This window comes from Canis lupus, chromosome 10 (assembly GCF_011100685.1).
Source record: "Canis lupus familiaris isolate Mischka breed German Shepherd chromosome 10, alternate assembly UU_Cfam_GSD_1.0, whole genome shotgun sequence".
In the NCBI taxonomy this organism is placed as follows: domain Eukaryota; kingdom Metazoa; phylum Chordata; class Mammalia; order Carnivora; family Canidae; genus Canis; species Canis lupus.
The window spans coordinates 3,093,094-3,116,648 of record NC_049231.1 but is presented as its reverse complement, the minus strand read 5'-3'; the positions used below and the strand labels follow the sequence as shown (position 1 = coordinate 3,116,648).

General features: G+C 40.9%; 1 protein-coding gene and 1 long non-coding RNA gene across 5 annotated transcripts in view; one reads left to right on the top strand and one right to left on the bottom strand.

Moving 5' to 3' along the window:
• LRIG3 (leucine rich repeats and immunoglobulin like domains 3) overlaps nt 1–23,555 on the top strand; it is a 49,081-nt gene that overhangs the window by 15,153 nt on the left and 10,373 nt on the right. For all 4 annotated transcript variants that reach the window (XM_038549842.1, XM_038549843.1, XM_038549841.1 and 1 more), the window contains exons 4-12: nt 13,367–13,498; nt 14,040–14,183; nt 15,199–15,342; nt 15,658–15,801; nt 16,262–16,405; nt 17,580–17,660; nt 18,567–18,638; nt 21,124–21,195; nt 21,691–21,854. In XM_038549842.1, coding sequence (XP_038405770.1) covers nt 13,367–13,498; nt 14,040–14,183; nt 15,199–15,342; nt 15,658–15,801; nt 16,262–16,405; nt 17,580–17,660; nt 18,567–18,638; nt 21,124–21,195; nt 21,691–21,854 — 1,097 coding nt within the window. The remainder of the gene's footprint in view (nt 1–13,366; nt 13,499–14,039; nt 14,184–15,198; nt 15,343–15,657; nt 15,802–16,261; nt 16,406–17,579; nt 17,661–18,566; nt 18,639–21,123; nt 21,196–21,690; nt 21,855–23,555) is intronic.
• The window catches only part of LOC119873580, a 61,229-nt gene continuing 57,381 nt past the window's right edge, over nt 19,708–23,555 (bottom strand). The window contains exon 3 of the long non-coding RNA XR_005365315.1: nt 19,708–20,258. This is a non-coding gene — a long non-coding RNA (uncharacterized LOC119873580). The remainder of the gene's footprint in view (nt 20,259–23,555) is intronic.

The window sequence follows — 23,555 nt, the reverse complement described above, 5'->3', positions numbered from 1 at the left end:
GATATCCTGCACAAGGCACTGGCCTAGGAATAGAGGCAGTATTCTTTAAAGATGAATGGGATGTTTACAGAATCAGGAAATGTAGTCAATTGTACAAATCCCTCTTTCTCTTATTCTCTTCCTCCTCTCTCTTTTTTGCTTTTACTTCGTCACCATCATCCCCATTTAAGTATCAACTAAAGGATGAGGGGAATTAGAAATGGTTTGGTAGATTGTATAACTGGTCAAAACCCATTTTTTTTTGGTTGGTGTTGAGTGTCCGCATGTAATCCTGGTAACTTAGAATGGAAAGAGACATTCTCCCTATGGAGAGATGTCTGGAAAAAGAGGTTATCTAGCCTCCCTCTGAGCACTTTCAGGGACAAAAGCTTACTTCTTGGTGACAAACCATTCCATTGTGAGTAGTCCTAATTACTAGGACTTTTTGTTAAGCTGAACTCTTCCCTTAACTCTTAGTTCTGTGTGTTGGGGAGAACAAGTTTGTTCTATTTTCTGAGTAATACTCCCTATAAGTCATAAAATACAAGATTTTCTTCAAGCCTTCTCTTTTTCCTGGCTCAAATTCCAATTACCCTTACCTATATGATACGCAGTCTAGACCAGTGCTCCACAGTGTCACTTTCTGCAATGATGAAAATGTTTTATATCTGTGCTGGTCACTGTGGTAGCTACTAGACATGTGGATATTGAACACTTGAAATGTGGTTAGTGTCCTGAAGAACTCCATTTGTATTTCATTTAAGTGTAAGTAGTTACACATGGCCAGTGGCTATTGTCCTGAAAAATGCAGGTCTAGACTTTTAAAGTCCTCCCATACACACTTTATCTGGCATGAGAATGTATGATACGGTGCCCAAACACGATACGCTAAGCAAAGTAAGTTGGTCAGAGAAATACAGATACCATATGATTTCACTCTTACGTGGAATTTGAGAAACAAAACAGCTAAAGCATGGGGGAAGGGCGGGAAAAATAAAATAAAATAAAACAAAATAAAATAAAATAAAATAATAAAATTAATAAAAAAATAAAATAAAATAAAATAAAATAAAATAAAACAAAACAAGAGGGAGGCAAACCATACGAGACTCAAACTGAGGGTCCCTGGAGGGGAGGTGGGTGCGGGGCTGGGGTACCTGGGTGATGCTCATTAAGGTGGGCACTCGGTGTTACAGGCACCTGATGAATCCCTGAATTCTGCCCCTGAAGCTAATAATACACTGTATGTTAACTAAATTGAATTTAAATTAAAAAAACATATGGTGAGAACATGCTAGTCACCAGAGCACTGGACATCAGTGAAGCTTAAAATCATGTTAGCCTTCAAGGCCCGTGTCGTGTTATTGGTGCTTACTGAGCTGTGGCCCGCCAAGCTCCCCAGATCTACTGTCATTTTCATAAGAAGTGCTTTCACATAAACCTTTTTAAAATTGACTAAAGATTCAAAACACTGCCTTATCCCAACTTAATTTCTCTGATTGCTTCTAGTCCATCATTTTTGTACATTGAAATGTTTGAGATCGCGATTCGTCTCATAGATGAGCCATACGTATGGCACTTGATTATTCCCACCTCTGCGCATGCTCATAGAGGGGTCGATAGCACAAGGACTATACGCAGACCCAACAGCAGCCACTGGCAACTTCCTTGTCTTTTTTTTTTTTATTTTAATTCTACTATAGTTAACATAGAGTGTTATATTAGTTTCAGGTGTATAATTCAGTGATTCAGTTCCATATTATCCAGTGTGCATGAAGATTAAGTATACTCTTAATCCCCATCACCTATCACCCGTCCCCCAACCCCCCAACACCCACCCCCCCGCCCCCGCCCCAGTAACCATCAGTTCTCTAAAGTTAAGTGTCTGTTTCTTGGTTTGTCACTCTTTTTTCCCTTTGCTCATTTGTTTAGTTTCTTAAATGCCACATATGAGTGAAATTATATGGTATTTGTCTTTCTCTGACTTATTTTCCTTAGCATTATACTCTCTGGCTCCATCCATGTCATTGCAAATGACAAAATTTCATTCTATTTTATGGCTGAGTAATCTTCCACTCTGTGTACACACACACACACACACATCCCTCATCTCTTCTTTATCCATTTGTCTGTCGAAGGACCCTATGGGCTGCTTCCATAATTAGGCTGTTGTAAATAATGCTGCAATAAACATAGGGGTGTGTATATCCCTTTCAGTTAGTGTTTTCATATTCTTTGGGCAAATATCCAATAGTATGATTAATTACTGGATTGTAGGATAGTTCTGTTTTTAACTTTTTGAGGAACCTCTGTGCCACTTTCCAGGGTGGCTGCATTCCCACCAACAGTGCACAAGGGTTCTTTTTTCTCCACATCCTCACCAACAGTCGTTGTTTCTTGTGTTTTTTATTTTAGTCATTCTGACAGGTGTGAGATGTTATCTTGTTGTGGTTTTGATTTGCATTCCCCTGATGATTAGTGATGTTGAGCTTCTTTTCATGTGTTTGATGGCCATCTGGATGTCTTCTTTTGAGAAATGTCTGTTCATGTCTTCTGCCCATTTTTTAATTGGATCATTTGGTTTTTTGGGTGTTGAGTTGTATAAGTTGTTAATATATTTTGGATACTAATCCTTTATTGGATATGTTGTTTGCAAATATCTCCTCCCATTTGGTAGGTTGTCTTTTAGTTGTGTTGTTTCTTTCCATGCAGAAGCTTTTTATTTTTGATGGAGCTCTAATAGTTTATTTTTACTGTTGCTTTCCTTGCCTCAGGAGGCATATCTAGAAGATGATGCTATAGCCAGTGTCAGAGAAATTACTGCCTGTGTTCTCTTCTAGGATTTGTATGGTTTCAGGTCTCACATTTAGATCTTTAATCCATTTTGAATTTATTTTTGTGTATGGTGTAAGAAAGTGGTCCAGTTTCATTCTTTTGCATGTAGCTGTCCAGTTTTCCCAATACCATTTGCTGAAGAGATTGTCATCTTTCCACTGCTTATACTTACCTCCTTTGTTGAAGATTAATTGACCTTATAATAGGGGTTTATTTCTGGGCTCTTTTCTGTTCCAGTGATCTTTGTGTCTGTTTTTGAGCCAGTACCAAACTGTTTGGATGATTATAGCTTTGTAGTATATCTTGAACTCTGGGATTGTGATACTTCCAGTTTTGATTTCTCTTTTAAGATTGCTTTGGCTATTCAGGGTCTTTGTGGTTCCATATAAACTTTAGGATTGTAAGCTCTAGTTATGCAAAAACTGCTGTTGATATTTTGATAGGGATAATATTAAACCTTGTAGATTGCTTTCAGTAGTATAGATATTTTAACAATATTTGTTTTTCCAGTCCATGAGCACGAAAAATGTCTTTCCATTTCTTTGTGCTGTCTTCAGTTTCTTTTATTAGTGTTTTGTAGTTCTCAGAGAATAGTTCTTTCACCTCTGTGGTTAAGTTTATTCCTAGATATTTCATTATTTCTGATGCAATTGTAAATAGATTTATTTTCTTAATTATTTTTGCTGCTTCATTAGTAGTGTTTAGTAATGCATCATATGTCTGTACATTGATTTTGTATTATAGCAGCTTCCTTTAAAGGTTCGTGTCTGTGGATAAAGATAAGGGATGTAAGCATACCTGCTTGTATGATCATCACCACATTATCTGTGTCTTATTCACAAGAACAATTTAAATACGTGGTTAAATCAAGAAATTTTGTATCTGTGATGTTCCTAGTCAGTTGGTCTGTGGACCATATCAGAAAATAAAGTATCAATTTAACCTGATGTGTTCATACAGAATTAATCTTCTGTATGAGAACAATTTATTAATTTGAGGCTCAGAATAATGATGCCATGTTTTCTGGTTTGTGCAATCATCTAAAATGAAAATCCCTTATATGGGCTAATTTTTAATTAAAATACACAAATCTAAGTTGGGTGACTTTTTTTCAGTAAAAAAAAAATTACAGTAGCTCTTTTGAGGGAAGGTTTTGTGGTTTATGTTGGTTTTTAGAGAAAAGCCATTTTTATTCATTGATTGGCTTTCTATTGAAAACTTCGGATTAAGGATGGTGGACTGAATATAATGTATTCATCTCATTCTGTTCTTTCTTAAAACTCCCTTAAAATGGAAGCAAGGGCTAAAAAAAATGCACACAGACAGAAACAAAGTTGAAATAGGAAAGAAGATAGTCCAAATAAGAGATGTCGTAAAAATTTTGCAAGCAAACAAATTGTAACCGACTTAAAAGAGAGAAAATGGAGTGGATCCCAAAAGCAGCAGATTTTTTTTTTTTTTCCCCTGCAGTTCCATTCTGAGTTCAGAAATTCAGAGCCTATAAGGGCAGGCTTTTTTTGTGGCGAGGGGTGGGGGAGTCCAATCTCTTTATTGTCTGAGTACCCTCCCTGGGACCCTCCCCACTACAAACCTACTGAAAAACTCCAAGCCTGGGAGTGTTCTGGGAGGGGAGGTAGAGTGTGGGGAAACCTGTGTGCTCTGCCCTCTGGCCAGGGCAGTACCAACAGGGAGGGCGCGTGGGGACGGGAGGCGGATCACTCCACCTGCAGAGGTTGTGGCACTGGCGGGATGTGTGGGGGAGGAGGTGCCTGCTGGTGCCAGCTCTCCTGGGACCTGCGGTGCACAGGAGGACTCCAAATGGGGGATAGGTTAAAACTCTTTTATAAGAAGCGATGAGACCTCCTGCTTTCTCCTCCATATTCATCTTCTAAAACTCAAAGCCTAGTGCCTGACATAGGCAGAAGACTAGAAGTTACCCTCTGCAGAGCTGAGGCAGTAAGTGTCTAGAATTTGAGACATAAGCCCAGCTGGGCAAGGAAGAGGTGGGGCTTGAGGGTAGCATATTCTGCAATCAGGGAAATTAAATCTCATCTGAACACTAAGGATGACACTCCCTTGTTCCAGCTGCTTTGCTTGTTAGCCCTCCCGGATATCAGCGATCATGCTGAGACCCACCAGGCTAGAGATTGGAAGATTGGAGCAATAAGACATATGGAGATCCCATCATGTGGTGGGACTCACCAGTCAACAAATCTATTCCCCACACAGCCCTCAGTAAGCTTGTGATTGTTTTTTATTAAACATGAATAGTTAGCCCAGTGATCACCAGACTTTTGTAGAAGTTTCTAGTAAGATCACTGTCTGCCGGGTGCTTGGATGGCTCAGTCGGTTAAGTATCCAACTCTTGGTTTCAGCTCATCTCATGATCTCAGAGTGGTGAAATCAGGCTCCACATTGTGCTCCACACTGGGTGTGAAGCCTGCTTAAGATTCTCTCCATCTCCCCCTCCTGCCCTTCTCTCCCCATCTCAATGAATGAATGAATGTCTGAAATGAATGGGAAAAGAGAACCAGTGACAGTGGAAGAAAAAGGGAACCTCAGAACAACCTAATATGTGCAGAAAGCAAAGAGATGTGATATCCACAAAACAAATGAAGAATGGTAAATAATAATAATAAGGGATATTGAGAAAATAAGGATGAACTCTTAAAAGTTAAAAATATAACAGATGCTTTAAAAGGCAATAAAAGTGTTGGAAGAAAGCTGAAAACTTGCTCCAAAAGAAGAACCGAAAGACAAAGGGATGGAAAATGGGAGAGGAAATAATGAGAAAAAAGGAATACCAGGCTAAAGTCTAACACTTACCTAACTGGAATTCCACAGAGACGTCTGCGGGAGTAGAAGGAAGGAAATCATCAGAGATACAAAAAAAATATCCCAGAACTAAGAAACACAGGTTTCTATGTTGAAAGGCCCTACTGAGTGCCAGCAATTGAAAGACCTACTCTGTAGACATTTCCTGGGCAGTTTCAGAATACCAGGAGTAAAAAGAAGCTCTGAGAGGAGGAAAAAGATAAAACACAAAACAGGCCACCTGTAAGGGTTGACAGTGATTCTTCTTGTGTGCTGCCAGCAGCATCAGCATCACCTGGGAACTTGGTAGAAATGCAGGTTCTCAGGTTCCACCTAACCTGCTGGAAGAGAAGCCCTGCCCCCCGGTTCTGATGCCTGTCCAAGTTTGAGAAACACAAGGATCGAGAATCAGAATAGCCTCTGGCTCCCCAGTGAGTACCTCCATCAGTGCTGTGGGTTAGAGTAAAACAATGTCTTCAAAATCCCAAAGGGAGAATGACTGCTAAGCTCTGCCTACACTCAAACCATCAGTCTTATAAAGACGTTTCCAAACCTGGGGGCTGAGGGAAGCACCTCTGTGCGTGGGAAGCTAGTGGAGGATATGCCCCAGGAAAATGAGGGAGTAAACCAAGGATGAAGGCGGGCAGTCAGGCAGTGGGACTCCCAATGGAGCTGAAATCCCCCCAGAGTGAGGCCAGGTTCTGCAGGAGGCTTCATTTTCTGTGTAACGATGGCATGAAGCCTTTTTTTAAAGCAAATCTGGCCTTCTGCAGGGCTTGTCCTCCAAATCCAGAATCACAGCTCCTAGACATGCATGAGATCATCCCATTCAATGCCTTCCTGCTTGACAGGTGAGAAAATCAAGGTCCGCAGAGTCAAGTAAATCAAAACACAACCAAGAAGAGAACCAAAATCCCCTTGGTAGGAACTATGATTTGAATTGCTTCATTAACAAGATCCTACTTTTAACAGATTGGCTAATGTATGGGAGGCAGTTTTACTTTTTGGGGGCCAGTAGCTGTGATGGTCATACCATTTTCTGATGTACATATGCATCTCGAACCACACTTCAAATAAATCCTTACCAGCCAGCTTGATCTAGAATTTCTGGATGAAGCACTGGTCATTTATGGCCTCAAACCCAATCATGGAATCCCGAGTTTCGGGGAACCAAAGATGAATTAGTCTTTCTACTCACAAGTAAACCACAAGGAAGGGGGGAAACACAAACTCACAGCTGAACTGTAACAATGGTCTGGCATATGAAAATCTGTATAGAAAGCCTCTGCCCCACAAAAAAAAAAAAAAAAAAAAGAATGAAAGCCTCTGCCCCAAAAGAGAGGCAGGGAAAAAATTTAAAGTCTACTAAATGAGAGTTCATTTGTATTGTACATAATTAAATTATTTCAGATTAAAATAATTATTCAGTAAGTATCTTTGGCATCTTAAGTTTTAAGGGGTTCACCCTTAAATTTCTGTTTACAGAAAGAACTAACCTTGAATTGACACACTTGGTGATCCAAAAGGGTTGTTTTCTAATGTGATGTAATGGATTTTTGACCCTTATTTGTTTTACGTTTATAACACGTATTATAATTAGCACGTATATAGGGCCCTGATTGTCGTAGAACCTTTTTATTAAAATATTACGACCATCTTCATTCATGTTCTTGATCCAAAAGACAATTCTATTTTATGGTGACATGGCTTTTTTTTATCTGAAAGAATGGGCTTTTTGCTCCTTACAGTGGCCCATTTGCTGCTTAGTATCATTAGTTCTTAATCAAGAATCTTTCTCCTTGCAGAAGTTTCCTAGCTGGCGTTATTCTTTGATGCCACGGTACCACTGGACCAGTCTGAGCATGTGTTCTTTTAATGAAACTTCTTAATTATCTTTTTAGAAAAAAGATGAGCAGAGACAGTTTATTTTTATCTGCATGGGAGAGGTTCTTTGCTTGCCAAGTCTCTCTGTTAAAAGAAGCCTAATATTATGGGGTGTTAGTTATTCTGGCCAAGGGAGTCTTCAAGGAAGCATTTTGTTGGGGGAAGAAAGCTCTTGTTGGAAATGCAAGTGACCTTTATTTGCAAAATGTAGTGTTTTCTTTAACAACTTGTAATTCTTTTATACATGGGTGCTAACGTGGTTGCTTGCAAGTTTGAATGTAGAAATCAAGTTAAAGGTAGAAATCAGTATTTCCTTGGGGCTAGGCCGACTGTCCCAAGTCAATACGGTTACTGTGCTTTATCTGTGGTTGTAGAGGATGACCACAGAGTCAGCCGATGTGAGCTGACTAACTGAACCAGACTCCAGGGCTGTGGTTGGAGTGATGCATTCTAAGAAGAGAGGGCGTTGCAACATATAAAAAAAAAATGGTTTCAACATAAACTTCACTGCACACCCCTCCTCTAAAAGGTAAATGCCACAGGCACGCAACCTTCTCTTAAATAGCCCAGATTGCACGTCTCTCTTTACACATCACAGTGGTGAAGCCTTAAGCTGCCTGTTACCTTGTGAAATAGGTAGGAGACAGTTGAACCTATGGACAGATATTTCTTATTCATCAGGAAGCTACAGTTTAATTGGCTCAGGAATTCCAGAGTGAACAAACCTGATATTCTTGTTCCTCACAAAGAATATTTCACTCTCCTTTCAAGGCTTTGGAAATAAACTGACACCATTCATATCCACTTAAGAGTCCATGAAATTCTTCTGCGACTCTTATGCATTGTGGAGATCGCAGTGAGTCAGACGTAAAACCAGTCTTCATCTTACCCAGCGCTCGTGTCACTAACCTCATGACTTACGTTTTACTGTTATAACTTAGTTTACGGTCGGTGCAGGCGTTCAGAGGATCCGAACAAATGAACACGGTCTTGTGTATGAGAACAACAAGTTTGTCCATTTTCCCAGTCATTACATTAAAATGGTCAGTAGCATCTCACACCTGAGCCAGCTGGGATCCTCGTGTGCACCCCACGCTTTAGAGGCCTTCCTGGCAGCAACACACTCATAAGTGGTAACGGAGAGTGGATGGGGACTCTCGCAAACTGAACTGGGTTCTGGTGTCCAGAGGCTATAGACCTGGAAGCCTGAACCTCTGTGTCAGGGGAGGAGAAGAGCACAGCCTGTGCTCTAGGAAACCAGATGAAGAGTTGGGGCCTCACCCCCCAAGTGGATGGCTAGGCAAAAAGTCATCATTACCCCGACACACTGTCATCAGTCCTCTGCACCTCCTCCTGGCACCTGGACACGCCTGGCCCCCACCCGTGTTCCTTCCCACTACTGCCAGAGCAAGCTTTCTCAAATGCATGTCTGATATCATCACCCCATATTGAAAATCCTTTGCCCTCCTCCTGCAGCTGATCTTGAGATAAAGTCCCAATGCCTGTGTGGTTTACCGGGCTCCACTTGACCTCCCCTCCTCCCCTCCCGGCTACCTCACTCTTGGACTTCATCTCTCCCCATTCTTGACTCATGAACCCTCGACTCCAGCCATCAAGGCCTGTTTTCATTTCCTCAAAGGGAAGCCTTGCCTTACTCGCACTCGCTTCTGCTTGGAGCACTGGCCCGTCTCCTTGCCGTGGGAAGTTTTGCTGACCCCTCCCACCACTTTTTGGGAAGCTGTTCTTCCTTCTTCCACTGCCCTCTTACCACAGCGGATATCTGGTGACCCTTTCTGCCTGCCTGCCTCTTGGCCCCACTAGAATGTAAGCTCTATGAGGTCAGGGACCATATGAAGGTTGTTCCTCGTTAGATCTTCAGCACTCTCTGAGCAAATACCACCCTGAGAAAATAGTAAGCTGCATTTGCCTCTGCATTTTAAAGGTATTTGGGAAAGTGGGTTGAAAGGGGAAGTTAGCAGCAAAGTGAAACCATTATGGTTGGGCCCAAGAAGCCCAGGCTGGACTACCTGGGACTCCTCTGTTTTTCCTGTGGCCTCTTGGAAGCCTGAGGGACCATCTGTGCTCCAACAGACCAAGCCCCCAGGCCTGTGTATGTCCACAAGGGACTAATTATACTTGACCTCGGCAGTGGTTTGACCATGGAACACCTTGTACTGTCAACAAACGCAGATGACCAGCATGTCCACGGTCTTTTTGAGATGGATTTGCACAAGGTTGAAATGCCTTCCGATACTCACACTGCTTACACATTGTGACTTTTGAACAATGGAGAGATGATATTTCTGCATTAAGTCATGGAAAGAGGTATTCACGCAGTTTGTTTTGTTAAAGCATTGCACATCCTGCCAGAAATAAATATTAATCAACCGCAGCGCTTTCAGTGTGTTCATCAATTTTGGCATTTGTCCACATGTGGAGAAAAATTAAGCTGGGGTTGAATTGAATCTTTGTCTTTTAGAAGTGGCTATTTGTGACCAGCTCTATTAGAATTGTGTTTATTTTGAAGGTTTTAGGTGATTAAAAGGATTTTTCAATCTAGTTTTTAGTGGAGTTGTCTCCTGTTTTTAAAAACTCTTGCCTGATATAAAGCAAGTTTGTTTTGTTCAATCCGGTACATATCAGGTGGTTATTTGTCAGTTAGTCTGAGCGCTCATATGAAACTGGTATTTGGATTTAATTCAGTTCCATTAGAACAGAGTTAAAATTCTGTGATACAGGGCCTATTATCCTGGCAGTTGTAAGGGATTTTTGTGCAAGGAGGCAGGGCTGACAAAGAGGGCACTGTACACGCTCCGTCTGTAACTGAGCACTTTCACACTGCAATTTAGGAAGTGTGCAGTTCAGGAAATTGCTGGCTTTGGCTGGAGCATACTTTAACTGCAAGGAAAATTTTATTCGTCACTCAAGTAATTGGCAGTTTTAATACCTTGTTCATAATTACTTAATAAACAAATGAACGTATAAACCAAAGATTGTATGCCCTGTTATCCAAACCGTAGCCTTATTTGACCAATGTGATAGACACCTGTGGGTCTCCTTCTCCTTCCCACAAAAAACCAGTTTGTTCCATTTATTAAAAAAATCTATAGCCGAGCATTTTCTTTGTGTTGTTAAATGTTACGTGTGGCTGTACTAGCCTCAGACAGCCTGGGGGCCAAAGCCAGATGCAGAGTTCGATGGGAGGTAGTGACTGGGGACCGGGGAGGGCGATGGGGGAGGGGGGCGCATTTCAGGGTTCCTCTGCTGTTTGTGGGAAGGACATCCTGGTAATGCAAACATTTGGGTTATGTGTTTAAGAGCGCATTGCTGTCCCCTAAAGTGTGGTTTTGTTGTACCCACACACCCTGACCCTAAGGCCCTGTGGCTTGTCTCTTGGACTAACTCCATCTCCGGGATCTAGAGATTGACTAATTGTCTCGCTTGCATTACCCTGTACCTCACAACTAGATCAAGGAGTTTATACACTGGCAAATCCAGATGTGGGAAATGGTCAAAATCAGAGGTCATGGCTGACTTGACTCTAAACAAAGTCTGTAAGACTTTATGGGAGACTGAGGGCCTTGATATTTGTTACTTGTACATAGGAGTGTAAAACCTTTTTTTTTAAAAAAAAAAAAAACCTTACTATTATCACAGATAAGTTCAGCTCCTAAGATAGACATCACCTATGCCCGTTACCTTGTATAGGGCTGCTTCAGAATGTAGAGATTCCCTACAGTCCTTAAAAGTAAGATATGGAGAATTCTAACAATATTTTGAGAGAAGTTTTGTTTGTTGTTGTTTAAATAGAAAAGGTCCAACCTGTTTTCTGCCCTTATTATTCTTGCTGGTGAATCAGCACCTGACCTTGGCACATATTCAGGAAGTTGGTCTTCTGCTCTGGTGGATGGCAAACACGTACAGACCCCTGCGTTGTCTTCCTGGGGTGCAAGCAAGACTGGGGAGACCCTGTTTCCAAGGCATCCTTAGTGTTGGCATAGGGATGGCTCCAAGAGCCAGTGTTGATCCCACATTCGTATGAAACCAGAGGTTCAGCATTTTTGAAAGGGTGGGAAGTAGTGGCCCTTTCTGGGGGCGCATCTCCACATAAGAACTTAATTGACAAAATATAATTGACGCTGTATTCTGTGAAACAAGCCTTCGGCGACTGCTTTGGGACCCGTGTGGCCTCATTAGGTTAAAAGCTCTAGTTATCCTAATTTTACAATTACCTATAATACATATACTAGAGAAACGTTATTCTGATTAAGTGGTGTAATCTATGAACAATGCTTAGCCTCGGCTTGACGTTTGAGGTGTTCTCAGCATCATTGGGCTTCGTATATAGTCCAGGACAGAGGGGTAAAGACCTATCCCCCTACATAGAGGAGCTCCTAGTATGGCAGAGAAGACCAGCAGGGTGAGAGTGCCGTGTAGGAACTCAGCATGGGATTTTGTGAAAATATGGATGAGGTGCGTAACTCAGGGACCTTCTGAGACGGTGAGAGGCGAGGCCTGTGTGTTATGATAATGCAGAAGAGCTTAATAACCTCAAAGCGCTATAGAAATAAGTCATTGGTAGAAAGATACACCTATGAGATCTATTTCCCAAGTTTTCTCATTAAATGAGGCTTAACTGTAGACTATGTAGAAAAACAGCAGCATGTGACGTATCACGTATAGAGGTCTCCCCAGAGCCTTCGGATTGTGTCATTGTTCCGTCGGTTATAAGGAGACCTTCTTTGTAAGAGGACTCTGTTTCCGTCCTGGCCTTCCTACCTGGGCATGTTGTTTTCCCCTGCCAAATGATGGTTTAAGAAGTCCAAGCTACTTGATCTAATATGACAAATAAGATGGCTTGCACATCAACTTGATTCCTGTTTTCTGGCAAGATTGTCATTTAATGCTGAATATCCCCCCTTGAAAGCTGTTGTATTGATGACCTTTTAAGAGATGTGACTTGGCCTCTTTTTTTTGTTTCTCATTTGTGGTCTAGTATAGGGCTCACCAGTGGAACTTTCACTGATGAAATGTTCTGTATGTGCACTGACCCATATGACAGCCACCAAGCACATGTGGGTATTGAGGACCTGAAATGTGGCCACTGTGATTAAGGAACTGAAATTTGAACATTTAATTTTAATTTAAAATGCTACGTGTGGCTACCATATTGGTCATCATGGTCTGGTGTTTAAGACTGTTAATGTTCAACTTTATTAATGTAATTAACTAGAGATTATTTAGACTGGTGTGATTTTATGTGATATTTTTATAATACTCAAAGCCCTGGAGCGTATCTACTGGTTTAGAAGACTGTGGCAATACATTGAAACTTGCTCTTTCTTAAAGAAAAAGAGAGCTCTCTAGCATGGCTTTAAAAAAAAAAAATCTGCTAAGTATTTTAAGTTCATTGTAGTATGGGTAGTCTCTCCAGGAGAAGAATTAGAAATAGATTAGGAATCAGGAAAAAGAATAGGGCACTCACACACCGGTGCCTGGAATGCCAACTCAGTGCTAGTCATTTTACATACCATTTAGTAAAAATGATAAGGAAGGACTGGTAACAAAATAACATAAAGAAAAATCAGACGGTTTAAGCGCATAGCACTTGGATAATCACAGCTGTTAAACACACCCGGAGTTATACAGGAATGTTTTTCATGCGTTCTAATATCATAATTTACTGCTTAAGATGAAATTAAAGTGACATAAGAATTGCTGTTTAACTTTTAAAAGTAGAATTCAGAGCAAACAGTTTTCCATATTTCTGAAGAACAAATTAGGAATGGAAAATATTTATCTTTCAGATTGTTGTACTATTAACCCTGTCATCTGTGCTATCTTTAAATTCCAGGGCTGGAAACAGGATTGTTGAGATATTACCTGAGCATCTGAAACAATTTCAGTCCCTCGAAACTTTGGACCTGAGCAGCAATAATATTTCAGAGCTTAAAACTCCCCTTCCTCCCCTACAACTCAAATATCTGTAAGTCAAGTCTTTATAACAGAAATATTCACCTATAATGAAAATAGCAAGTCATAATAAAAAATCAACTTTAAGATATAACAAACTCTGCTTTTTTTTTTTTTTTTTTACCTGTTGGTGGTGAATCAGCAGTGTAACTTTCTTATTGGTGTGTAATTTACTGTAAACCCAAATAATCAGTCCTTATTGTTGCACTTTTGGATTACAAAAAATTAGATATCCTTTGTTAGAAAAAGTATATGGAGTGAAAAATGCTTCTTTAAAAAATTAAATCATTGCTCGTTCCATTAATAAATGAGTTTTTTCAAAGTTGGATAAGTATCTCTACCAAGTTTTTATACCCTTCAAATATTCCAGTCCCTCTTAGCAGTATGTGTGGATCATAGTCAGCCTTGACCTGCAGGGACCTAAAGATTCCATTTTTAAGTGTCCACTGATATAAACGATGCTTAGGTTCTCTGGAGATGATAGTGGAGACAATGTATGTGCCTTAACTTTCCAACAAGCCAGAAGGAGAAGCTCATCTTCACACTTTTAACAGGTATATCAACAGCAACCGAGTCACTTCAATGGAACCCGGGTATTTTGACAATCTGGCCAATACACTCCTGGTGTTGAAGCTGAACCGGAACCGGATCTCCGCTATCCCACCCAAGATGTTTAAACTGCCCCAGCTGCAACACCTGTAAGTAAAATGTTCTCTTAGGTGGTGTTTCCTCACCTCCTCTAAACCCATGGTGTCTGTTGCCTAAAACCCACAGTGTGACCAGAGGAGTTTAGAGGCAAGGATGTGGCTGTCATCCCGCTGGGAACTGGAATGGTTAGAGTTTCTGAATTGGACGGAACCTTCACAGTCACCTAGCGCAAACTCCTGCCTGACGGGGCAGGTTCAGGTCTTACCGAAGGAATGAACAGTGTCATCATCGAACAACCTCCATACAAAGGCATCATTGTGGCACTGGCCAAATATGGGGACTCCCAACAGCTGTGGTTTATGAAAATAATACCAACAACTCCAGGAGGCTCTGATAGCTTAAGTGGCTGCAGAGAGCTGTCTCGTTAATAGTGGTGGAATGATCTGTGAACAGGCTCCTACAATTTGGTGGTTTTCAACCTCGGCTGCACATTATAGACACTGGGGAGCTTTTAAAAATCCCAATGTCCAGGCCACACCCCAGACCAATTATATTAGAACCTCTGGGGGTAAGATCCAGGCTATGGTAATTTTTAACCTCCCCCCCCCGCCCCAGGTGACTCCAGTGTGCAACCAAGGTTGCAAATGACTGCCTTAAAGAGAAAGCGTTAAACGTAAAAAAGAATCGTCAAAGAGAGGGCAACTTTTGTAAGCAGGGTAAGCTTGACGGCCCTGCCCCTGAACAGACCTCATGTTTTAACATAATATTTAATATTCTCACTCTGGACAATTTAAAAACAAATATACTGAGTAGATAAGTGTTTTAGACATTAAAGTGTAGTCTGATTTCAATATTTCATTATTCTGAAAACCCGTCACACGTCTCAGAAGGAAATTCACTCCCTGCTAATAAATCAAAATTCTCCTCAATAAAAATGTTTAGAAACTAAAAACATTCTGTGTAATTTAACACCGGCTGGTTTCACTATATTGTAGTAATGTCACATTTTATTACTACCTCCAGAATTTGTCATTTAAGCTGGTTTAACTGTTCTGTCCAATGCAGTGAACTGAACCGAAACAAGATTAAAAACGTAGATGGGCTCACATTCCAAGGGCTTGGTGCTCTGAAGTCTCTGAAAATGCAAAGAAATGGAGTAACAAAACTTATGGATGGCGCTTTTTGGGGGCTGAGCAACATGGAAGTCTTGTAAGTGTAGCTTACCACAACTCCTGCTTTGGTGATGCGATCATGATGTGCTCGGTGAGCATGCAGCAGCTTTATTTGAAATCCTATGTGAAAATGTCATAAGTTACAATCTTATAATGTAATACTCAGTTTTGTCTCCAGTAACATGCCTGAGACCCTACAGCCACATGGTAATTTTGCTGATGTCTTTATATAACAAAAGCCAAACATCTTGTAACAATAGGAAGTATGTACTAGCTTGTAATCATACGTCTCCTTTGAAGAGACTAGATAATGAACTTTCAATCCTGCTTTTGAATCTTACTGTGAATGTAGGCAGCTGGACCATAACAACCTAACAGAGATCACCAAAGGCTGGCTTTACGGCTTGCTGATGCTGCAGGAGCTTCATCTCAGCCAAAACGCCATCAACAGGATCAGCCCTGATGCCTGGGAGTTTTGCCAGAAACTCAGCGAGCTGTGAGTTGCCTTTCATTCTCCTCAGGTTCGAGAGCAGGGATCATGCCAGCGCATGAGCTGCTTACCACTGATCTGTGAAATGCTCATAACAAAGTTTCCAAGGTGACAGCTTTTTTCACATGCAACCCGGTCCTATTTTTGTTGGGATAAGTTGAAGCCGGCTCTGCCGTTTGAGTTCTAGGCCACATGGGCTAGATCCGTGGTGGTTATTTTCAAATAAAGAGAATTTTTTTTAATTGCCAGGATTAGCAATAATGTTTACCCGAGCATTATTAAGAAGGCAGAGTGTTAAAGTAAGGATTATCGTGGTTACGTATGTTACCCGTTGTTTGGAAACACATCCTTGTTTTGAATTGGAAAATAAAAGCTGTTATTTGGTTTTTGTTCTTTTTGTTGTTTTTTTTGTGTGTGTGTTGTTTTTTTTTGTTTTTGTTTTTGTTTTTGTTTTTGTTTTAAACAGGGACCTAACTTTCAATCACTTATCGAGGCTGGATGATTCAAGCTTCCTGGGCCTAAGCTTACTAAATACCCTGCACATTGGGAATAACAAAGTTAGCTACATTGCTGATTGTGCCTTCCGGGGGCTTTCCAGTTTAAAGACTCTGTAAGTTACACATTTTGCTCTCTGTACACGAACCTAATTGGTTCCTAAATGTGCCCACTTTTCTCCAAGCAGATTTCCTTTGTTGTGAAGGAAATGTGTACAGCCTCAGAAATAGTTTCTTAATCTTTCCCAGATCAGTTTGATTAAAATCAGTCCATTTTATCCATATGTGTTTCTTAGGGGGATTAAAAAGGACAATGATCAGATTGGTTTGGTGATTACACTTAGCCTTCTCGGGATCTCCAGGAAGTTGGCAACTGCTCGAAAGGGAAGCGATTTTAAATCCACTGATTTTTTTCTTTATAAAAATGCAGATTAGAAATTACCCGGAGCAAAAAGATAGATACCAAGGGCAGGGAAGGAAGATGCCTGTTAGTCAGACCAGGTGTATCCAGACCTGATCTCTGTCCCAAGAGAAAGAAGAGAGAGTTGGATGAATTGACCCTTGAAAAATCTCTGAAATGTTTGTTTTAACATTGTGCAATGGGCTTTTGGTTTTTGCCTGTCAGAAACTTTTGCTCTGTTCACTATTTGAAGCATTACATAATTGAAAGACATGCTGTGTGCTTCGGCCAACTCCGACTGGTGTGGTTGGAGCAGGCGTGTTAGAGTTTTGTTTTTTTCCTAAGATTTGATTTATTTATTCACGAGAGACACAGAGAGAGAGAGAGAGAGAGAGAGAGAGAGAGGGGCAGAGACACAGGCAGAGGGAGAAGCAGGCTCCCTGCAGGGAGCCCGACATGGGACTCGATCCCGGGACCCCAGGATCACACCCTGGGCCAAAGGCAGGCAACAAACCACTGAGCCACCCAGGCGTCCCGGGGTATTAGAGTTTAGTGTATGTTTCAGACTGTTCATGCCTTTCAGAATTTAGTCCTGTTGATAGAGGAATTAATAGAACACAATCAACTGTCCTGATTTTGGGCAAAAACTTAAAGTGTTGTTGAGGGAGGAGGCCAGGCTGTAAGGGATGCATGGGGGAGGGAAAGAATTTTCTATTGTTTTGAAAGGGGTGGAGATGATGTGGGGGATTATGAGGAATTTATTACGAATTACATGCCACCTGGGTGGTGATCTTATTAGCTTTCTGAGCATATCTCTGAAGAGAACGCTTCTGTCTTTTGTTAAGTACTTGGTACCAGTTTCGGTAACATTTCTTTTTTTTTATAATCAGGGATCTGAAGAACAATGAAATTTCCTGGACTATTGAAGACATGAACGGTGCTTTCTCTGGGCTGGACAAACTGAGACGGCTGTGAGTAGGATCTGCTCCATGGTTGCCTCACTCTCTGACCTCTACTCCGTGAAGTCCACTCTGACATTTGAGAGAATTTAGGACTAGAGGCTCAATCTGGTTGCTTCCCTTGGTCATTTCCCCAAATGAATGTTGTTCTACAAGATGGGTATTAATTAGCTTTTCTTCCTTGGTATGGTGGTTTTATTCAACACTTTGGTGAGTGTTTTATTCAACATTTGGTGAGTCGTATGTACTTATGTTAATATCTAGACAAAAATTTTTAAATTGTTCTGAGTGCTTAGAATCTTGGGATTACCATTGTAAAAGTACATTTCCTAATTTCACCATTTTGAAACTTTCAGTGTTGCATCCTGCTCACAGGGATTTTTAAGTGACATGATCCAGAGTCTGCTGGTGACACTGCAGTAGGTTCCAAGCAGTACAGGAGAAAAAAAAAAAAAAAACTTGCTTCTGTTCAGCCTTAAAGTGGCCTTGTAGATGCCCAAAGTCTGTGTTTTAAATTTTCAAGCTGAGTTCCATATAACCCTAAACTTTCAAGGATGATGAAAGTGTCCATGGGGAGGAAGGGAAAGGAGAAGATCTGAACTATTGTTGCACTAATTACAGTTCTAAGACCATTTACTTGGAAGTTTCTACCTCTTCCTAAGAGGACTTTGAAAAGCACAGCTTCAGTAACCACCAGAGTAGCTTATTGAATACCTGTATTGGCTGGGTTTCTGTTGAATGCTTTGAGACCATGCTGACCTGTATCACTGAACGAGATGGCATGAATACATTTTTACATATTGTTTAATTGAAGAAAATAGAATCATCCACAGTGACTTTAAAAGCAATTCTTTTCATGAGAATTCCACCTCCAAATGACTTTAACTGTTCCAATGTAACTTTTTCCTTCCCCCCCAGAATACTCCAGGGAAACCGGATCCGATCTATTACCAAAAAGGCCTTTACTGGTTTGGACGCATTAGAACATCTGTGAGTGACTGGAATTTAATTACCCTAAAAGAGTCTGGGATGGTTATCTACTTATGTGCCATGAGAGATAAACTAGAATGTAGATTTGTTGGCATCCTCTCCATACCATGAAGTATATTTTCATACCCGCTTATCCTCTACCTACCTGTTTATCTACCTGCCTGTATCTGTATGGAAGTAAATAGGTAAACATTTTCCTTTGCATTTGAGGACATCACTACACATTATTGGGTTTTCTTTGCGTTATTTTTCTCAAGTAGTGACACATTTAATTTTTTAAAAAACCTACCATTTATTGTGCACTTACTATACATCAGGAATTATGGCAGGTATTTATGTACAGCCTCATTTAATCCTTGTAAGAAAACTAGTCAATAGCTTCTGTTACCTTTATTTTTAAGTAAAGAAGTGAAGGTGCTGGGTGTCCATTGATTCCATTGACTTGCATTTTATTTTTTAATTTTATTTATTTATTTTTAAAATATTTTATTTATTTATTAATGAGAGACACACACAGAGAGAGGCAGAGACACAGGCAGAGGGAGAAGCAGGCTCCATGCAGGGAGCCCGATGCAGGACTCAATCCCAAGATCCCGGGATCACACCCCTGGGCCGAAGGCAGATGCTCAACCACTGAGCCACCCAGGCGCCCCTGACTTGCATTTTAAAGATTAAAAAAGACAATTCTCCGTGGTCCTCAGGAGTGACATTAGGAGAGTAGTAGCACTGCTTTGAGACTGATTAGTTTGTCATTGCTGCCATTGCGTTATAAATCACACACCTGTTTTTCCATCTTTGTTCTTTCTCTTATTCAGTTTTGCTACCAACCCATCGGGTCGCAATTGACAGAGGCAAGACTCAAGCCACGGCTGCCTCTGCCACAAGTATCCTTGTGCCACACTAGCTCCGGTCCCCACAGTCTCTGTGCCATCCCCTCTTAGTAACTCCTGGCACATATTTTTCAAATGACATTTAGGGATGCCGATCTTTCCAGCCACTAGAAGTGCAAGCTAGACAGTCCTGATAGGAGGCAAAACCTGCAAAACCTGCACTGAGGCAACCAGCTTCTTACAATCATGCGTACATGTCTTACACATGTGTGTGGCAAGAGTACAAAGTCAGAGAAAATATCTCCACCCTGACTATTAGAGAATGTTTATAGCCAAAAGCTTTAATATCCATTAACTTGGACAAAAGAAGTTCAAGGCTTGAATGCACATTGAGTACCAGGAGAGAAGATTTCGCCGTTGTGTGCGACCACCTTGCTGTCTTCTGACTCACTTATTAGTTTGAGGGAGGCCTGGATTGCCAGCCACGCTGACAGAGCAGTTCAGGCCGGAGTCGGATGATTCTGCAAAGCAGAATTTGGAAGGGCGGACCAGTGTTGCTGGACTTCTTGAAACAAATTATTTTCAAAGGGAAACTAGCCAAAGGGTTTGTCATCTGACCCATTCCATTTCTGGGAAAGTGGAATTAGTGGATCAGTGGAGTATTAACCTCTGCTTAGTTTCCTAAGCCTTCTTGACTCTCCCAGCCTCTTTCTCTGCCCACATTCGGTACCTTCACTCTGTCCTCTGTTGCCCCCATCTCATTCAGAATCCTTTTTTGTATACCCTGACCCTGGAAAGGAAAACAGAGTAGTAATCATTGTGGAGAGTGCTTTAACTCAAACCGCTCACAAGTACTAATTAAAAATAAAGTCAGCCTAGAATATTCTCCGGTTTTTTAAATGCCCTGCCTGAAGTGTGTTTTAGCAAGTACATCTTGTCTGAACATCTTATTGTCTCCACTGGTGAGTTGTGTGGAGCAGAATGAGCTACTGACCAAGAGCATAGGTTTTGAAACTGAAAATAATGGAGTCCACCTTTTATCTGCCCCTTTCCTGGTAAACAGAGTAAAACCATCTTCTTTTGGGTTGCTGTGAGGAATAAATGTAATACTATGTCAATGTAAATCCTTTAACCCAGTGCATGTCCTAGAAAGTATTTTATACACGAGAGTTTTTTTTTAAAGCATAACTATGAGAAATTTTACTTGTGTATTTAAAAGTTACTATTGCAAATTGAACACCAATAAAAAATACATTTATAAAAAAAATTTTAAAAAATTAAAGTTACTATTGGTTACTAATTTGAATATTGAAAACACAGTAAAACAGTACAGCAGAACAAACCATAAAACTACAAAAAAAAAAGAAAGAATACAGCAAAACAGCTTAAATCCTCATGAGTCAAATAACCTGTACGTGATGATATAAAACAGGTCTTTTTTTACTATGACAGAACCGGCCTCTGATACAAATACTATTGTTCTTTGGTCCAGACTTCCCTAATGGGTTCTTTTTGGAGTTGCCAGGTTGGTGCATTTCAGCACATGGAGTAGTTTGGTGAATGGGGGGTTGGGGGGACACATACGGGTTCAGCTTCTGCAGGAGGCCTACGGTGACCATGATTTGCTCTAATGTGTTCAATTTGGTTGTTTTCAGAGATCTGAGTGACAACGCAATCATGTCATTACAAGGCAATGCATTTTCACAAATGAAGAAGCTTCAGCAACTGTAAGCTTTCCTTTCCTTTCCAAGAGTTTCAAATAAAACACGGTGTCAGAGGAGCTGTCCTGGGGCATGTCCCACGTAGATCACGTGTCTATAAAAAGCATCTAGCATGTTCTCAGCATACTTTTTATACTAGGAAGCAAAGGGACTTGGTGATTTGTTCCCTTTGTTGAGAAGAGGAGTATCTTTTGGTTTCTGTTACTAATTTGCAGTTTAAATCTGTGGGACCTAATGCAGTGCAAGGCCCAGCATAGTAGCGGGTCTTGAGGAGTGAGGTGTTTTCAGGACATCAGCGGCTCTCCCTCAGGAGGTCAGCAGGAACAACACCACGGTGCTAGCACATCTCTTACATTTTAAGATGAACTAGAGAATACTTATTGCATGGGGTGTGTATATTTTGTTTCTGCATTCATTGCTTTGTTAATATTTACTTGAGTTAGTTTACTCGTAGAATCTGCATTTCATATAAAACAAATTGAACATAATTACTCTCCTCAGGCATTTAAATACATCAAGCCTTTTGTGCGATTGCCAACTAAAATGGCTCCCACAGTGGGTGGCGGAAAACAACTTTCAGAGCTTTGTAAATGCCAGTTGCGCCCATCCTCAGCTGCTAAAAGGAAGAAGTATTTTTGCTGTTAGCCCAGATGGCTTTGTGTGTGGTGAGTGTAACTGTTGCCTCTGCCTTCATTTTTCTTTTTTCCCCTCCAATGAGTGGTCTTGCATAAGCTTCTGTTCTCTTAATGAAGCTTTTATTTCTGCTGAGGTAGATGAAAATGGATCTCTAGCATGCTGATGATTTTAATGTCACAGAGGAGAAGGAGTTCCTAAAATGTCTGTGTTTTGACACCAGGGTGGTTTGGTGGAACAAGAAGGACGTTGGATCTTGGGAGAACTGATGGGCATTCGCGGCCCTCCCAACTTCCCTAAATCTCAGTGTCTGCGTCTATGGGAAGGGAAGTCTGCAGACCGCCCTCCCCAATTTCAGGCTTGTTGAGAGGCTGAACTACCCCTGTGTAAATGCTGTGTGTTGGGGTAGAAAGAGAAAATTATGAGCTAAAAATTGTGCTCCTGCTGGGTAAAGCATTACAAGTACTGGAAAGTTTGAATTGATTGCAAATCAATGTAAGGTCCATTGTTTTAGCGTCTAAGAATCTCAGCGCTAGAAATCCCAAACCTCACATACCGAGTCAGCAGATCCAGGTCAAAACCCCAGGTTTTCTTCTCCCTGGTGCAGGCTACTGTCTGCCGCACTACCCTGCTGTTTACTACGCACTGCCATGGAGACCTGGGTAAAGATAAATGTGCAGATAGAACACGAAATCAAAGTTTGCTTTAACTTCAGCATATGTTTTAAGATATTACAGAACCCGATTTTACACTGGCCTTTAAAAATTTATTTGAAACTGCTTTGCCTGTGATTGTTTAGTCAAGTACAAGAAAAATATATTTTTTTAGGTTGCAGCATTAAACGGTGCCAACGGTTTCTGGAAATAAAACGTCTGATGTAGCTTTTGGATCTAAATAAGCTTTTGGCATTCACTTAGAAGGGCCCGAGCCATGCCTTTCCCATGGTGCTTATTTCGCAGTTCTCTAGTCCCAAGATAAGAACTCCGTTATTTTGAGACGTGTGTATGGTATCCGTAGATTTTTCTTTCAGTCCCTCCGTTGTGAATCTTAAACATTGATTTACCAGATGAGAACTTTAGAACAGTCGTACGGAAGAAGAAACCGTCTTGATGACAATGTGATATTGGAAGTGAGCAGCGTCGGGGTCACCAGAGCATTCCCAAGCCCCATTCACCCACACACGTGCATGCTCACACCAAACACATGCATGTATGCACTCGGACGATTTTTTTCCAGAGCACCCAGAAACTATCTTTTGGTAGATCTGAGCTGTTTCCTTTCTGGGTTTAGAGCATCTCCAAGAAACTGCAGTTCAAAAAAGGTGACTTTTCCAAAAAGTAACAGAGAACTAAAAATAACCATTTGGAATGAAAGAGTTGTCCAGCTCTAATTACCATGTAGCGCTGACAGTGTAGCATAGCGGCCTGATTGATTGTCTACCCTCAACCCCAGGCGGAAGCCAGGGTCTCACAGGGACTTTGAGAGATGGTTTTTCTTTTGCTACAGGATTATTTGTTTCAACTCTATCTAAAAATTACTGCTCTTTAAGACAGGTTCTGTTTTTGGTAAATGAGGTGTTAATTGCTGTCTTTAGTGATATTGATTTCTTAATTTTGCTGCTGCTTATTCGTGGATAATGTGGGAAAAATTGCAGTTCCTACTAGTAGCTTTTAACGATGATCCATGAGCCTAGAAACTTCTTAACTGATTTCTTTTATATATATATTTATATA